At 41.8% G+C, this 19037-nt stretch overlaps 1 protein-coding gene across 6 annotated transcripts in view; it reads right to left on the bottom strand.

Moving 5' to 3' along the window:
- LOC110520143 (disintegrin and metalloproteinase domain-containing protein 23) overlaps nucleotides 1–19037 on the bottom strand; it is a 39830-nt gene that overhangs the window by 12542 nt on the left and 8251 nt on the right. For all 6 annotated transcript variants that reach the window (XR_002472948.2, XR_002472947.2, XM_036974503.1 and 3 more), the window contains exons 5-17: nucleotides 17786–17868; nucleotides 17585–17648; nucleotides 12656–12728; nucleotides 10811–10878; nucleotides 10449–10514; nucleotides 9989–10057; nucleotides 8988–9154; nucleotides 8630–8714; nucleotides 8457–8544; nucleotides 5446–5497; nucleotides 3708–3807; nucleotides 3514–3585; nucleotides 3339–3425 (exon numbers count right to left, since the gene is read on the bottom strand). Coding sequence is in view for 4 of the 6 variants with exons in the window: in XM_036974503.1 (XP_036830398.1) it covers nucleotides 3339–3425; nucleotides 3514–3585; nucleotides 3708–3807; nucleotides 5446–5497; nucleotides 8457–8544; nucleotides 8630–8714; nucleotides 8988–9154; nucleotides 9989–10057; nucleotides 10449–10514; nucleotides 10811–10878; nucleotides 12656–12728; nucleotides 17585–17648; nucleotides 17786–17868 (1074 nt within the window). In the remaining 2 variants the exon portion in view is untranslated. The remainder of the gene's footprint in view (nucleotides 1–3338; nucleotides 3426–3513; nucleotides 3586–3707; nucleotides 3808–5445; nucleotides 5498–8456; nucleotides 8545–8629; nucleotides 8715–8987; nucleotides 9155–9988; nucleotides 10058–10448; nucleotides 10515–10810; nucleotides 10879–12655; nucleotides 12729–17584; nucleotides 17649–17785; nucleotides 17869–19037) is intronic.

Here is a 19037-nt window from a genome sequence, read left to right on the forward strand (position 1 = left end):
ACTTTTAATACAGGACAAAAGGTGAATAACTTTGCCACATTTTTTGCTGGATTAGTTTAGTGCCTTGTTGCAAAACAGAATTCATGTTTTGGAATATTTTTTATTCTGTACAAGTTTCCTTCTTTTCACTCTGTCAATGAGGTTAGTATTGTGGAGTAACTACCATGTTGGAGTAACTACCATCCTCATTTTTCTCCTATCACAGCCATTAAACTCTGTTTTAATGTCAACATTGGCATCATGGTGAAATCTCTGAGAGGTTTCCTTCCTCTTCAGCAACTGAGTTAGGAAGGACGCCTGCAACTTAGGAAGGATGCCTGTATCTTTGTAGTGACTTATACACCATCCAAAGTGAAGGGGATTTTCAATTTTGAGATTTTTGTATTTGTACCCATCTACCAATAGGTGCCCTTCTTTGTGAGGCATTGGAAAACCTCCCTGGTCTTTGTGGTTGAATCTGTGTTTGAAATGCACTGCTTGACTGAGGGACCTTACAGATAATTGTATGTGTGGGGTACAGAGATGAGGTTGTCATTCAGAAATCATGTTAAACTCTATTATTGCACACAGAGTCCATGCAACTTATTATGTGATTTGTTTAGAAAATGTTTACTTCTGAATGTATTTAGGCTTTCCCTAAAAAAGGGGGTTGAATACTTATTGACTCAAGACATTTCAGCTTTTCATAATTTGTAAAAACGATTAAAAAACATTTGACATAATGGGGTATGGTGTGGAGACCAGTGACAAAACATCTATACTTAATCCATTTCAAATTCAGACTGTAACACAACAAAACATGGAAAGTGTCAAGGGGTGTGAATGCTTTCTGAAGGCACTGTACCTATTCATATTCTTATATACGTTACAGTTCAAATAGATGGGGCGGCAGATAACCTAACATAGTGGGTAGAGTGTTGGACTAGTAACCGAAAGGTTGCAAGTTCAAACCCCCGAGCTGACAAGGTAAAAATCTGTCGTTCTGCCCCTGAACAAGGCAATTAACCCATTGTTTCTAGGTGGTCATTGAAAATAAGAAGTTGTTCTTAACTGACTTGCCTAGATAAATAAATGTATTTTTTTTCCCGCATGCTGAAAATCAGTGGTTAACTTGTTCTTTGAAAAATAGCATTGTATTTGTTACAAACACAATTTTCTCCATCAGTTTACTAAGAAGAGGCACCAAACGGATTAGTCGGCTGTTAGAGCCAGCAAAGAGTGCTTTACTATTTTTAGGTAGTGGAATTACTGTAGCTTCCTTCCACACCTGTGGACACACACACTCCTTTAGGCTTTAGTTAAAGACATGGCAAATAGGCCTGGCAATACAATCTGCTACCTTTCTCAATAGTTTCCCATCTACCTGGTAGCTTATCATTATTGATGGATAACAATATATTTTTTCCCCTCTTCCACACAAACCTGACCAAACTCAAAACAGCAATTCTTCTTTTACTTATTATTCATGATTTTCAATACAAAAAAATATGATGGTTTACTGTTCAATGTTATCATTCCACTTCTCAGTTTGTCCACTTTGCCAGTGAAATAGTCATTTTTATGATTGGCTATATCAAAAAGGGTTTGTTATAAATGACCCATCAACCTCAATGAACGATGGATAGAAATTATATTTTGGGCCAAAAAAATCAATTAAAAGGTGCTCCAAAGTCTTTTTCCATTGTTTTCCATGTACTTCAGTCACACAATTTCTCAATTGACAGTGTGTGAACCAATCAGCTGAGCAGTGTGACTTGTCTGCCACCTTTTTTGCATAATTTATTTGAACCATACAATTTGTCAATTCATCATCGATCCAGGGGGCTCAAACAGTTCTCACAGTCAGTTTCTTAACGGGTGTTTGTCATCAAATGGCAAGAATAATTGTACAAATACTCCAAGTGCTGTATCTGGATTCTCCTCCTTATACACTTCAGAACAACATACATTTTTTTTTACATCTTCAACAAAACAGTCTCGAGAAAACATCTTGTATGATATCTTATACATAACTTTAGGCCCTGCCTTTGGCACTTTGGCTTTCCCTGTCATTGCCACAATGTTATGGTCACTACAGCCAATGGGAACTGATGTTGCTTTGGAGCAAAGCTCTGCAGAATTAGTGAAGATAGGATCAATAGAAGCGGATGTAACAGATCCAACACTATTGGTATACACTGCAGTTGGTTGAGTGATATCCTGGGTCATATCACAGGCATTAGTCACAGTAAGAAGGTTCCTCTTGAGAGGAGAACTAGATGATAACCAGACAATGTTCAGGTTACCAAGAAAATAAATATATTTGTTAGCATTAGAGACCTTATCTAACATCACACACATATTCTACAGATACTGATAGTTTGCCTATAGCAGCATACTAAAAAAAGAGTATGGTTATGTGTCACAACAGCATCGGACTGAGTTTGTTGTCATTGCAGGCTATCTCAACGCTGTGCGTTACAGTGAAGACATCCTCCTACCTCATGTTGTACCCTTCCTGCAGGCTCATCCTGACATGACCCCCCAGCATGACAATGCCACCAGCCATACTGCTAATTCTGTGCGTGATTTCCTGCAAGACAGGAATGTTCGTGTTCTGCCATGGCCAGCGAAGAGCCCGGATATCAATTCCATTGAGCACGTCTGGTACCTGTTGGATCGAACGATGAGGGCAAGGGCCATTCCTAGCCCTCAAAAGTGGAGTAACATCTCACAGCAAGAACTGGCAAATCTGGTGCAGTCCATGAGGAAATGCACTGCAGTACTTAATACAGCTGGTGGCCACACCAGATACTACTGTTATTTTGGATTTTGTCCCCCCCCCCCCACCCCCTTTGTTCAGGGACACATTCCATTTTTGTTAGTCACATGTCTATGGAACTTGTTCAGTTTATGTCTCAGTTGTTGAATATTGTTATATTCATACAAATATGTAGGCATGTTAAGTTTGCTGAAAATAAACGCAGTTGACAGTGAGAGGACGTTTCTTTAAAAAAAAAGATATTGACTGTTGATATTGTGAACCTATATTATATATTTGTACCTCTTGTTTCAGGAAGTGATGTCACCGAGCACTGCCGATATATATATATAGGACCTTCCACCCCCCCTGGGATGTTGATGCCTAATGAAGACCCGAAACGTATCAATAAAATCTCCTGGGAGCATGAACAGCAGTGTGACGCATTTTATTTTTATCTTTCACGAGTTCACCTATAACTCCAGCACCTGCAAGAAATGACCTGGATGTGCCTATGTTCTTCAGCTTTTGTACACTAAGAAAAAAGCCATTCTGGTTCTTAGTGGGCAGACTTACACAGTGATTAAAAAGCCCTTACCAGACAAGTGTTGTTGCAGCAAGGTCCATCAGCACAATGTGCACCATTAGCTAGGGAACACTTCTTGCAGCACTCCTTGTAGCACTCCTACAACACAGACGACACCACCAGTCTGACACTGTATTCGAATAATATAAATGTGATGTAAATAGAATAATATTGCATCGTAACTCACAGATCTAGCGCCGCAGTCACACTCCTCTCCCACCTCAATGTATCCATTCCCACACTCTGTGGATTCAAACAGCTGCCAAAGCAAAAACAATCAGAGGGTTATTATGGTATTTCTATTACTGGTTATATACCGTATCTGTCTTTGATATTCTGCTGTGTGACAACCACAACATGAACTATTCTCGTCTGACTCACCTTGTTTGGCCTGTTAAAAAGACAGGATCCACCGCCTTTCAGCAGGAATTCCTTGTAGTCTGAGATGCTGCATTTGGAGAACATCCGGGGATGCTGGACCCTGTGGGTTAAGGGATACATCCACCTTTAACAACCAGCTTTTAAACCCCCTAGAGTCTATTGATGCAGCGGTTCGTCAATCTAAGTAACATAACACCAAAATCCCCATCAAAATCCGTCAGGTTAAGCTACAGATATCATTTTTTTTTGCATGGGCTGCGTCTCAATTCATCACATCCGCCAATGGCGTCCTTCTGCATCTGTGGTGGAAAGTGTCAGAGCTACAGCGCTGTTTGTCAGACCAGGTGAGATCCCGAAAGTCGATCTTCTCACAAAAACATCTGTAGCATCCGAACGGTTTGGTCAACAAAGTATTATGACCTTTCTATAGAAAGGGGACGTAGGGCAACACGGTGGTGTTTTCCGTTTTGCTCTACGGCTCCCACAAGTGTCACGGGACTCGTCTGAAGGTAACCCATACAAATGAATGGGAAATACGGAGGTAGTTTTGTGCCAGCAAAAATAAGTGGTTAAATATGTGCAAAACATTTTTTTTTTACAATTCCTGAGCTTTTTTTTTATATCTCATAGATATAGGACCGACACTTCAAAACAGTATTCCTTATGATTTCTTTTTTGACTGTCTTTTTTTGTCATTTATGAATGTGTTATTCAATGCATTTCTATGGGCTATAGTAGGCCAAATGTAATATTTTATACAATTATTTCTGTATATTTTTCAGACCTAATCCCAACTGAGATGTTGTGGCAGGACTTGAAACGATCAGTTCATGCTTGAAAACCCGCAAATGTCGCCGAGTTAAAGCAGTTCTGCATGCAACAGTGGGCCAAAATTCCTCCACAGCGATGTGAGAGACTGATCAACGACTACAGGAAGCATTTGGTTGTAGTCACTGCAGTTAAAGGTGGCCCAACCAGTTACTGAGTGTAAAAGGGCAATTACTTTTCCACACATGTTCATTGGGTGTTGCATAACTTTGTTTATGAAATAAATGAAGTAAGTATGTACAGTAATTGTTATGTTATTTGTTCACTCAGGTTCCCTTGATCTAATATTAAGTTTTGGTTGAAGATACGATTACATTCAGTATCAACGATATGTTCCCGGAACTGTAAATGACCCATGGTATGACTTCAAAGCAATTCCACAAGTCAGCTTAGAGCAAGAGGCTGTATGAGCAGTCAGTCACGTCAGGTGACGCACTCTGAGCCAGTGTGCCTAAAGAGCCACTGTCAACAACACAAGCATGACGCCAGGGCACCTTTCACATGCTAATGCTGGTCATGACCCAGGAGAGACTCAGCTGAGCTGCAGCTCTGCACACCCTGTCATTACGGCGAAGGGAGAGCCATACCCTGCTATCATAGAGAGGGGCTGGGGGACTGGGGGGTTAGCAGCTCGTTATTGCACATTTCCGTCACACAAATCCACGGAAAGAATCTATTCTCTCACCTAATCGAACCTTTAATTATAACATCTGCTTCATGGTGTTATACTCTGTCTCTCTCTCTCTCTGTGTGTGTGTGCGCGTGTGTGTGTGTGTGTGTGTGTGTGTGTGTGTGTGTGTGTGTGTGTGTGTGTGTGTGTGTGTGTGTGTGTTTGAGAGAGAAAGACATAGAGACAGACATGGAAACAGAGAGAGAAAGTGAGAATAACAGCTGAGGAGTAGAACGTTACCCAGTATCCTCCATGATGCAGCCCACCCAGGAGTCGGCACAGCCACATTCCTCTGTGAAAGAACAACACACAACATCACACACAATCTTACAAAGATATTGGTACAAACATACACTATTGTCCAAAAGTTTGGGGCCACTTAGAAATGTCCTTGTTTTTGAAAGAAAGCACATTTTTTGCCCATTAAAATAACATCAAATTGATCAAAAATACAGTGTAGACAATGTTAATGTTGTAAATGACTAATGTAGCTGGAAAAGACAGATTTTTTATGAAATATCTACATATGCGTACAGATGCCCATTATCAGCAACCATCACTCCTGTGTTCCAATGGCACGTTGTGTTAGCTAATCCAAGTTTATAATTTTAAAAGGCTAATTGATCAGTCTCAACGTCAACAGTGAAGAGGCGACTCCGGGATGCTGTCCTTCTAGGCAGAGTTCCGCTGTCCAGTGTCTGTGTTTTTTTACCGATCTTAATCATTTCTTTTTATTGGCCAGTCTGAAATATGTATTTTTCTTTGCAACTCTGCCTGGAAGCCCAGCATCCCGGAGTCCCCTCTTCACTGTTGATGTTGAGACTGGTGTTTTGCAGGTACTATTTAATGAAGCTGCCAGTTGAGGACTTGTGAGGCGTCTGTTTCCCAAACTAGACACTCTAATGTCCTCTTGCTCAGTTGTTCACCGGGGCCTCCCATTCCTCTTTCTATTCTGGTTAGAGCCAGTTTGCGCTGTTCTGTGAAGGGAGTAGTATACAGTGTTGTACAAGATCTTCAGTTTCTTGGCTATTTCTTGCATTTCTCTTCATTTCTCTTCATTTCTCAGAACAAGAATAGACTGATGAGTTTCAGAAGAAAGTACTTCGTTTCTGGCCATTTTGAGCCTGTAATCAAACCCACAAATGGTGATGCTCCAGATACTCAACTAGTCTAAAGAAGGCCAGTTGTATTTCTTCTTTAATCAGGACAACAGTTTTCAGCTGTGCTAACATAATTGCAAAAGGGTTTTCTAATGATCAATTAGCCTTTTAGAATGATAAACTTGGATTAGTTAACACAACATGCCATTGGAACACAGGAGTGATGGTTGCTGATAATGGGCCCCTGTACGCATATGTAGATATTCCATTTTTTTTAAATCAGCCGTTTCCAGCTACAATAGTCATTTACAACATTAACAATATCTACACTGTATTTCTGATCAATTTGATGCTAATTTAATGGACAACAAATGTGCTTCTCTTTCAAAAACAAGGACATTTCTGCAGTGCCTTGCGAAAGTATTCGGCCCCCTTGAACTTTGCGACCTTTTGCCACATTTCAGGCTTCAAACATAAAGATATAAAACTGTATTTTTTTGTGAAGAATCAACAACAAGTGGGACACAATCATGAAGTGGAACGACATTTATTGGATATTTCAAACTTTTTTAACAAATCAAAAACTGAAAAATTGGGCGTGCAAAATTATTCAGCCCCTTTACTTTCAGTGCAGCAAACTCTCTCCAGAAGTTCAGTGAGGATCTCTGAATTATCCAATGTTGACCTAAATGACTAATGATGATGAATACAATCCACCTGTGTGTAATCAAGTCTCCGTATAAATGCACCTGCACTGTGATAGTCTCAGAGGTCCGTTAAAAGCGCAGAGAGCATCATGAAGAACAAGGAACACACCAGGCAGGTCCGAGATACTGTTGTGAAGAAGTTTAAAGCCGGATTTGGATACAAAAAGATTTCCCAAGCTTTAAACATCCCAAGGAGCACTGTGCAAGCGATAATATTGAAATGGAAGGAGTATCAGACCACTGCAAATCTACCAAGACCTGGCCGTCCCTCTAAACTTTCAGCTCATACAAGGAGAAGACTGATCAGAGATGCAGCCAAGAGGCCCATGATCACTCTGGATGAACTGCAGAGATCTACAGCTGAGGTGGGAGACTCTGTCCATAGGACAACAATCAGTCGTATATTGCACAAATCTGGCCTTTATGGAAGAGTGGCAAGAAGAAAGCCATTTCTTAAAGATATCCATAAAAAGTGTTGTTTAAAGTTTGCCACAAGCCACCTGGGAGACACACCAAACATGTGGAAGAAGGTGCTCTGGTCAGATGAAACCAAAATTGAACTTTTTGGCAACAATGCAAAACGTTATGTTTGGCTTAAAAGCAACACAGCTGAACACACCATCCCCACTGTCAAACATGGTGGTGGCAGCATCATGGTTTGGGCCTGCTTTTCTTCAGCAGGGACAGGGAAGATGGTTAAAATTGATGGGAAGATGGATGGAGCCAAATACAGGACCATTCTGGAAGAAAACCTGATGGAGTCTGCAAAAGACCTGAGACTGGGATGGAGATTTGTCTTCCAACAAGACAATGATCCAAAACATAAAGCAAAATCTACAATGTAATGGTTCAAAAATAAACATATCCAGGTGTTAGAATGGCCAAGTCAAAGTCCAGACCTGAATCCAATCGAGAATCTGTGGAAAGAACTGAAAACTGCTGTTCACAAATGCTCTCCATCCAACCTCACTGAGCTCGAGCTGTTTTGCAAGGAGGAATGGGAAAAAATGTCAGTCTCTCGATGTGCAAAACTGATAGAGACATACCCCAAGCGACTTACAGCTGTAATCGCAGCAAAAGGTGGCGCTACAAAGTATTAACTTAAGGGGGCTGAATCATTTTGCACGCCCAATTTTTCAGTTTTTGATTTATTAAAAAAGTTTGAAATATCCAATAAATGTCGTTCCACTTCATGATTGTGTCCCACTTGTTGTTGATTCTTCACAAAAGAATACAGTTTTATATCTTTATGTTTGAAGCCTGAAATGTGGCAAAGGGTCGCAAAGTTCAAGGGGGCCGAATACTTTCGCAAGGCACTGTAAGTGACCCCAAACTTTTGAACGGTAGTATATGTGCCTAAAATGTTTTAAACTGTTCCTTAAATAGTGTCTGTCTGTAAGGCAGAGATTAATGTGCAGTGATGAATGGGAGCCCGTCTCTGTACTTCTCTTGGCGGCTGGATCCCACTGGATGCCGAGGTTCTGTGCCAAGCTCTGGGAGAGTGACGAAGCCATGGTCCACGTGGTGCCATACTGCAGGTACAACAAACCAGCAGTTACTCGTCTGCTCTGCTGTAATCAAACAATACGATCATGTACATTAGTCAGCACATCTTACCTCGTTTACCCCTACTCCACGGCTCACAGAGCACATGCCCCCGAAGTACGCTGCGCTGCTCCGGCGGTAGTGGAAGGTCACATTGCTGTGCATCAATGAGACACAGAGTAACTATCAAACAGACCGGTAGACGGACAAATGAGAGGTATTCAGCTGCCCTTGGAAGACAAATGGAAATAGATGGACATGTTTTGCTTTATTGCTAAAGCCAAAGTATTAGGGCCTAGTCCTCTGACATGCTCTAATATTCTGGGAAGCCATAAGGACTCAGTGTGTAAGATATACTAATGGCAGTCTCAGTATATGGCGAGTAGCAGCATGGGTTGGCCCCGAGGGACAGAGAGAAGAGGGCACTTACGTGAAGAGGTGCACAGAGTCAGCGTGCTGCTTGATGCTCTGCGCCCGGTACTTAGAGAAATCTTTCAGCATGTCCAGTGGCTTCACACTGATGGGAATGTGGTCCTTGTCCGTCCATATCTCCACGGCAACCAGAACTACCCGTGTGTGCAGGTGCTCCTTAAAGATCTGTCATCGGCGCATGATGGGTAGTGGGAGGACACAGAGAAAGAGAAAAAGAGAGAGAGAGAGAAATGACAACACAGGGACAGGAGAAGAACACTGGGTGTGAATGATCATCTGTACTGTCTGAGGACAGACATGGGACAGGGGACAAAGCACACTGGGAGCAGGGAGAGACAAGGGACTGTTATTGCACATCACGGCTACACAGAGCAACAACAAACACCGTAGTGATACAGTACAAAATCTGAATAGTATGGGGCCGACTCAGGGTACAGGAGATGTACAGTGTGATACATGAGGAAGTGATCATTACTGGGTTCTACCTCTGGGGGCTCTCTAATATACATGTTGAACAGCTTTTCTCAATAGACATACCTATATATACACACATAACGTGATATACACCACTGGGGGCTGCTGAGGGGAGGACGGCTCATAATAATGGCTGGAACGGAGCAAATGGAATGGCATCAAACCATGTCTTTGATGTATTTTAAACCATTCCACTGATTCCGCTCCAGTCATTACCACAAGCCCGTCCTCCCCAATTAAGGTGCCACCAACCTCCTGTGCTGGACCCATACACATAAACGTTTAGGTATTCCTATACTTTGCAAAACACAATAATTGATTCAACTATGATTGCACTGAAAATATACCTCAAGGTACACAAACATATCAACAGCCAGTAAAGTATCAGAGTTTAGCCTTATTCTGGATGTTCTGGTGGGCACCCTGATACATATACCAGAAAAAGGAAATGACTGAATATTTGTAGTTTAAAAGAGGTACAAAGTAAAGAATCAGTTCTCAGAGCCAACTGAAGAGGTTACTCACAGCATCCACAAAGTTCACCACCGACTTGGCAAAGTTTCTGGTGTGCTGCTTGGCCTTGTGTCGCTTATACTGCACCCCACACAAAAACAATGGCACATAGCTTTGGTTAAAAAGGATTGTTAAGTGCAATTTGAATAAATACTTAAATATACCAAGTTTCTCCGACACCATTTTAAAAATGCATAAAATATGCATGTTGTTTTTATGACGGTCCAACAATAGAACAAGACTGGTGTTTTCAAATCTGGACGATGGTTATGTTAGATAGGATATGAATCATGCGTCCACCACATTCAATCGTGTTGCACCCTCTTGTGGGCATAGTTGGTTGAATACTATTTTGAGCCATACTTTACAGTAAAAGAATGACACATTGCTGAAATATTTCACACCCAGCTCACTCATATTTCCTGTCTTGTGTCTATGTGTTGACTTGGTTGGTTTTTTTGAGGGCACATACCATATTGTGGTCACTGACAATCATAATCTCCAAATACTTCATTTCCTCAAAGACATTCCGAGGCATCTGAAAAAAAAAAAACACAGATCAGTTCACTATCATAACACGCAGACATGAAAGAGGAAGACAACAAAAGATGACGTGTTGTGTGGTGCTGAGTTGAGTTGCAAATTATGTTGTGAGAGATAATTAAAAGAGGTCACTTTAAATGATGGACCTATACTGGGAGGCTACGTTGTAACACAAGGTCACATGACACAATAACTTAACACACTACATAATACAGCAGGGGTGAATGAACTTACAGTAGGTGGAGTGTGTTACAAAATCCTTTTAAGGGACTGATGAGGTCACAGACTTACAGCCCGCTTTTTCCTGCGCTTCAGCCAGGACATGTCCTCCAGCTCCGAAAGCAGCTGCTCCTCCTCCACTAGAGAGACATAGAGCACATTAAAGGCCCAGTGCAGTCAGAAATGTGATTTGCCTGTATTTTATATATATTTCCACGCTATGAGGTTGGAATAATACTGTGAAATTGTGAAAATGACGATAATGTTATTGAAGTGAAATTTCAGCCTGTTTTGTTGGGATGGAGTTTTGGCCACCAGGCAGTAAATGAGTTAATAGACCAATAAGAAAGAGAGTTCCAAACCTCTCTGCTAATAAAAGCTATTTTTTCTGTTTTCCCCTTCGCACTCAGACCACTCCCAGACAATCATAGGAAAATTATTTCTTGAAAAATGTCTCTTTGCTCTCTTTTTGACAAGTTTAATTGAAAACTGTCACACTGTATAAAAAATTCATGACAGTTGTGATGGAAACAGGAAGCTTCGATACAACTGAATAAATAAGGAAAGATAATTCGTGTGTTCGATATGGTGGGATCTTTTTGTGTTGGTACAATTGCGAAAAATGGCGGTTGGAACGCCTTTTTGCGCAAATATTGATATAATAACCATCGTATAGAAGTAAACTTGGATCACACGATTATATAGTGTGTGGTCCTCAGGAAACCATGCAGTTTATTAGGCTACAGATGATAGAAGTTATGATGAACTTCACAGGGTGGTGAAAGTGCAAGGTGATGAGCTTGATGCTCCTTTCCAATAAATATCAACGGTCTTATTCGGGTGAAATGATGATCGATGCTTGACTGCCCGTTTGACAAACACAAATATTTTCGCTCTTATCCATAATAATCTCATCATGAAGCCTAGCCTACCCTCACAGCCTAACCGCACTGTATCTGCGAGCTGTTGGCTAGAGCGCAGGTACCAAGACCAGAGTAGGCACATTTTCTATTTAACACAACAGTTTTTGTGACAATTATCGGTTCGAGTTGAAAATGCGATGGAATCACATTGAACTTTAGATGTTCAACTTCAACTAAAAAGCACATTTTGGGTGCACTACGTCATTATGCCGTGATTTCTATCCCCAACGAGTCAGTCTGCATGAGAATCTGTCGCCAATTGGATGGAAACCTAGCTAGCAAGGTACTTTCATTGTTACCCAGAAATGATTTGATATTGAGATGAAAACATCTGCATTGGACCTTTACCCGGGAAGAGAAACACACCAAGGTAGAGGGCAAGATACAGATGCCATAGGAGGGAAACCTGCTGTGTCCTGTGACACAGTCCAGATCTGGGTCAAATACACTGAAGTATGCATAGGTCAAATACATAGGTCAAATACATAGGTTAAATACATTGAAGTATGCATAGGTCAACTACATAGGTCAAATACATTGAAGTATGCATAGGTCAAATACATATAAAAGACAATTGATTTACCTTGGAGTTTGTTCTTCACTATAAGGCAGCCCCCCCCCCCCCCCCCCCCCCCCCCCCCGCACCTCTCTGATTCAGAGGGGTTTGGGTTAAATGCGGAAGACACATTTCAGTTAAAGGCATTGAGTTGTACAGCTGACTAGGTATCCCCCTTTCCCTTTCCCTCCATTGGTTGCACTCCACTGGGCAAACCAAATCAAGCGCAACACAGCTATTTGAAAGTGTGTGTATATGTATTTCAACCAGGTCTAGAGCTGTCATATGGGGAACCTAATGTTAGCGTTAGTAGGAGAGGATACGAACGGTTTTGGAATGTCAGGCAGACAGGCCGTGAGAGTGTTGATGTAAAGTGGTAGAGGCCTCTTGGAGGTTATGCAAGATCCAAAGATGGCAGAAAGATGCATAACTCATTACCCAGTTCCTCTTGGTCATTGTTCCTCTGGAGGGTGGGCCTCCTGCGCAGAGAGTGGGGTCGTGCAGCTGTATCCTGTGAGGGAAACCATTAACTGTCAGCAAGGGTGTGATAAATGTGGTGGATACAGGGAACAGGGAACAGGGGTCAGGTTACAAAAGATAGGTCATAACGGGGTAGGGATTGACTGGCTCGGAGGGCATTGACATTGGTCTGCGTAACAAGAAACATGATCACATTTTCACAACTAGTCAACGTCAATCAATATTTAAGGTAGACATGTAAAACGCAATACTTTATTAAGCTTACTACATTATCATTACATTACCATTATTCTTTCCATTTGCATCATGGACCTTGCCTGATATACATTGCCTTCAGAAAGTATCACAGCCATTTATTTTTTCCACATGTTGTTGTGTTACAGCCTGAATTTAAAATTAATTAAATTGAGATAATGTATCAATGGCCAACACACAATACCCCATCATGTAAAAGTGGAATTATGTTTATAGAAATGTTTACAAATTAATAAAAAATGAAAAAATGAAATGTATTGAGTCAATGAGTATTCAACCCCCCAAGTTCAGGAGTACACATAAGTCACATAATAAATTGTATGGACTCACTATGTGTGCAATAATAGTGTTTAACATGTTTTTTTAATGACTACCTCATCTCTGTTCCCCACACATACAGTTATCTGTAAGGTCCCTCAGTCGAGCAGTGAATTTCATACACAGATTCAACCACTAAGACCACGGGGGTTTTCCAATTCCTTGAAAAAAAGCAGACATTGAATATTTCTTTGAGCATGGTGAAGTTATTCATTACACTTCAGATGGTGTATCAATACACCCATTCACTACAAAGATAAAGGTGTCCTTCCTAACTCAGTTGCCGGAGAGGAAGGAAACTGCTCAGGGATTTCGGGCCAGTGGTAGCTTTAAAACAGTTACAAAATGTAATGCCTGTGATAGGAGAAAACTGGGGATGGATCAACAACGTTGTAGTTACCCCACAATACTAACCTAAATGACACAGTGAAAAGAAGGAAGCCTGTACAGAAAAAAATATATTAAAAACATGCATCCTGTTTGGAACAAGGTACTAAAGTAATACTGCAACAAATGTGGCAAAAAAAGGAACTTTATGTCCTAAATATAAAGCATTATGTTTGGGGTAAATCCAACACAACAATCACTGAGTACCACTTCATATTTTCAAGGATGGTGGTGGCTGAATCATGTTATGGGTATGATAAAAAGAAACAGAATAGAGCTAAGCAGAGGCAAAATCTTTACCTAAAACACAAGGCCAAATATACACTGGAGTTGCCTACCAAGACAACATTGAATGTTCCTTTGAGGCCTAGTTACAGTTGTTACTTAAATCGACTTGAAAATCTATGTCAAGACATGAAAATGGCTGTCTAACAATGGTCAACAATATCAGGAATACACAAATCTCAGCTCTGTAGATTTTGCTGCGAAGAGACATAATCACTAGATAATTTATTCTGGTATTGCCCCTATGTAGCTTGTTTCTGCTCACAACATTTACTTAAAAAACCACAACATTCACTTAAAATGAACCTTACAAATAGCAGTGTTGGGCGATTTGGAAAGCCATAGTCAGTCAATAAATAATATAATAATACTTGTTGGAAAGGTTTTCATCTTTAGCTCACAATTTGTTGGATACTATGAAATTAATGATTGTTAATGAAGTTAATGAATTATGAATGAATTAACTATGAAACCCTCGCAAGGCTGCAGGCCCAGACGGCATCCCCAGCCGCGCCCTCAGAGCATGCGCAGACCAGCTGGCCGGTGTGTTTACGGACATATTCAATCAATCCCTATACCAGTCTGCTGTTCCCACATGCTTCAAGAGGGCCACCATTGTTCCTGTTCCCAAGAAAGCTAAGGTAACTGAGCTAAACGACTACCGCCCCGTAGCACTCACTTCCGTCATCATGAAGTGCTTTGAGAGACTAGTCAAGGACCATATCACCTCCACCCTACCTGACACCCTAGACCCACTCCAATTTGCTTACCGCCCAAATAGGTCCACAGACGATGCAATCTCAACCACACTGCACACCGCCCTAACCCATCTGGACAAGAGGAATACCTATGTGAGAATGCTGTTCATTGACTACAGCTCGGCATTCAACACCATAGTACCCTCCAAGCTCGTCATCAAGCTCGAGACCCTGGGTCTCGACCCCGCCCTGTGCAACTGGGTACTGGACTTCCTGACGGGCCGCCCCCAGGTGGTGAGGGTAGGCAACAACATCTCCTCCCCGCTGATCCTCAACACTGGGGCCCCACAAGGGTGCGTTCTGAGCCCTCTCCTGTACTCCCTGTTCACCCACGACTGCGTGGCCACGCACGCCTCCAACTCAATCATCAAGTTTGCGGACGACACAACAGTGGTAGGCTTGATTACCAACAACGACGAGACGGCCTACAGGGAGGAGGTGAGGGCCCTCGGAGTGTGGTGTCAGGAAAATAACCTCACACTCAACGTCAACAAAACTAAGGAGATGATTGTGGACTTCAGGAAACAGCAGAGGGAACACCCCCCTATCCACATCGATGGAACAGTAGTGGAGAGGGTAGCAAGTTTTAAGTTCCTCGGCATACACATCACAGACAAACTGAATTGGTCCACTCACACAGACAGCATTGTGAAGAAGGCGCAGCAGCGCCTCTTCAACCTCAGGAGGCTGAAGAAATTTGGCTTGTCACCAAAAGCACTCACAAACTTCTACAGATGCACAATCGAGAGCATCCTGGCGGGCTGTATCACCGCCTGGTACGGCAACTGCTCCGCCCTCAACCGTAAGGCTCTCCAGAGGGTGGTGAGGTCTGCACAACGCATCACCGGGGGCAAACTACCTGCCCTCCAGGACACCTACACCACCCGATGTCACAGGAAGGCCATAAAGATCATCAAGGACATCAACCACCCGAGCCACTGCCTGTTCATCCCGCTATCATCCAGAAGGCGAGGTCAGTACAGGTGCATCAAAGCTGGGACCGAGAGACTGAAAAACAGCTTCTATCTCAAGGCCATCAGACTGTTAAACAGCCACCACTAACATTGAGTGGCTGCTGCCAACACACTGACACTGACTCAACTCCAGCCACTTTAATAATGGGAATTGATGGGAAATGATGTAAATATATCACTAGCCACTTTAAACAATGCTACCTTATATAATGTTACTTACCCTACATTATTCATCTCATATGCATACGTATATACTGTACTCTATATCATCGACTGTATCCTTATGTAATACATGTATCACTAGCCACTTTAAACTATGCCACTTTGTTTACATACTCATCTCATTTGTACATACTGTACTCGATACCATCTACTGTATCTTGCCTATGCTGCTCTGTACCATCACTCATTCATATATCCTTATGTACATATTCTTTATCCCCTTACACTGTGTACAAGACAGTAGTTTTGGAATTGTTAGTTAGATTACTTGTTGGTTATTACTGCATTGTCGGAACTAGAAGCACAAGCATTTCGCTACACTCGCATTAACATCTGCTAACCATGTGTATGTGACAAATAAAATTTGATTTGATTTGATTTGAATTAGAAAGGTTCAACATGTATGGTCAACAATATCGCAGCACAATTGAAAAATATATGGCACATGGAAACCAAACGAGGGTGGTCTATGGTGATAGGTGGGATGGGCTGAGAGTGGCTGAGGGGAGGGATTAAAGAGCTGAGGTCTATGGTGATAGGTGGGATGGGCTGAGAGTGGCTGAGGGGAGGGATTAAAGAGCTGAAGTCTATGGTGATAGGTGGGATGGGCTGAGAGTGGCTGAGGGGAGGGATTAATGAGCTGAGGTCTATGGTGATAGGTGGGATGGGCTGAGAGTGGCTGAGGGGAAGGATTAAAGAGCTGAGGTCTATGGTGATAGGTGGGATGGGCTGAGAGTGGCTGAGGGGAGGGATTAAAGAGCTTATGTCGGTAACATATTATTGTTATGTGATTGCTGTATATAAAAGTACCGTATATGTCAAATATATGTCAAATGTATATGTCAAATGTATATGTCAAATGTATGTGTAAAATGTATGTGTAAAATGTATGTTTATGTATGCAAACCTGTAAGCACCGAAGAGAGGGGATGGTGAATGGGATAATAATAAAAAACAATTGTTTAAACATTTTTTTTTTTTTTTTTTTTAATGATAAAACAATTGTCAACAACCAACTTGAGAGAACTTTAAGTATTTTGAAAAGAATAATGGGCAAATGTACAATCCAGGTGTGCAAAGAACTTCTAGACTTACCCAGAAAGACTCACAGCTGTAATCACCGCCAACGGGGATTCTAACATGCCTTGACTCAGGGGTGTGAATACTTATGTAAATGAGATATTTCTGTATTTCATTGTTTGTTTTTTTTGCTAGAATTTCTAAAAACATGTTTTCACTTTGTCACAATGGGATATTGTGTGTAGATGGGTGATACTTGTTTTTTATTGAATCCATTTTGAATTCAGGCTGTAACACAACAAAATGTGGAATAAGTCAAGGGGTATGAATACTTCCTGAAGGCACTGTACATTCTATGCTTATATAACTTTTGGAAAAGCTCAATACAGATTAGTGAGGTATAATCATTTCCACACGTGCAGGACTTTGTTATCATTATGTCCTTCACTATTGTAAACCATGGACTTCCTTCAAAAACAAGAACACCCTTGTCAATGGCAAGCATACCATTTTTACGAGATAACCTAATGTGCTTTACAGGAAAAAATGAGGCTTTAGTAACAGTAAAAGTGGCAGAAGAGATCCTAGCAGTAGCACAAGTAGAGGTAGAACAAATAGTACTTGTGTAGCAAAGATTTTGAAAAGCATAAATATGAGGAAGAACTTACAATTGAGTGAGTCTGTTGCAGAGGCTCAATTAGATACACATAGAGTCCATCATCAAACATTCCGCTGTCAGGTAAAGGAGCGAGAGGAAAAATGAAGAGAGAAGACAGTCAATACTAAGTCAATAGCAGCTGTAGAAAGCACCGATATCTACAAGTATTCCGTGCACTGACTTTTATGTAAAACTGCTGGTGTTCACTTACTGCAGCCCATTGCAGGTAGACAAGGCCACATTAGAGTCATCTTCCCCCCTCACCTGGCCATGGTAGTAACAGTGCTCACCACCCTGAGGATACACAGAAACAACATTTATACAATACTTATACAACATCACATATACCTACTGAAGAGCAGAGGGCAAATCTGAGACATATACTGTACACTCAGTGGCCAGTTTATTAGGTACACACATCTAGTACCGGGTTGCCTCCAGAAAAACCTCCAGAAAAGCCTGAATTGTTTGGGGCATGGAAACATTGCTCAATTGGTATCAAGGGACCTAACGTGTGCCAGGAAAACATACCCTACACCATTACCCCACTGCCACCGGCCTGTACTGTTGACACTAGGAAGGACGGGGCCATGAACTTATGCTGCTTATGCCAATTCCTGACTCTGCCATCAGCTTGAAGCAACAGGAACCACTCCTCAGTTGTCCAGTGTTGGTGATCACGTGCCCACTGGAGCCACTTCTTCTTGTTTTTAGCTGATAGGAGTGGAACCCGGTGTGGTCGTCTGCTGCAATAGCCCATCTGTGACAAGGACCAACGAATTGTGCGTTCTGAGATGCCGTTCTGCAGACCACTGTTGTACTGCGCCGTTATTTGCCGTTATTTTCTGTCATCCGTGAAAAGCCAAGAAGGCCGGCCGTTTCTGACATACTGGAACTGGCGTGCCTGCTACCGACAATCATTGCCATGCTCAGTCGCTTAGGTCACTTGTTTTGCCCATTCTAACATTCAATCGAACAGTAACTGAATGCCTTTATGCCTGTCTGCCCACTTTATATAGCAAGCCACGGCCACATGACTCACTGTCAGTAGAAGCGAACCATTTTCGTGAAACGGGTGGTGTACCTAATAAACTGGCCACTGAGTGTACATACCAACATTACTCCATGGGTTTGGAGTGGAGCTTCCTACAAAATATTCAGCAAACAAATACATACACGGCATACTTATCACATTCACAGCTGTACCATTTGAGTCAATATATAGCAATGCAATGTAACTCAGATGGAGTAGCCTACTTTCTACTCGGCCCAGGGTGTGTATTCGCTGGATTATTGCAACTTTGTCGACATTTGACTGTTTATTCAGTTGGAGAGACTATAAAGGTGTGCAATATGTCATCTGCAGCCTGGTTTACGCATTCAGCTCACATTTATAAATAATATCTTTCTGCAGTGTGGGTTGTGGTGGTGGGCCTCAAACTAATGGCTGTTCTTCTTCAGAC

Source organism: Oncorhynchus mykiss, chromosome 3 (genome assembly GCF_013265735.2).
Source record: "Oncorhynchus mykiss isolate Arlee chromosome 3, USDA_OmykA_1.1, whole genome shotgun sequence".
In the NCBI taxonomy this organism is placed as follows: Eukaryota; Metazoa; Chordata; class Actinopteri; order Salmoniformes; family Salmonidae; genus Oncorhynchus; species Oncorhynchus mykiss.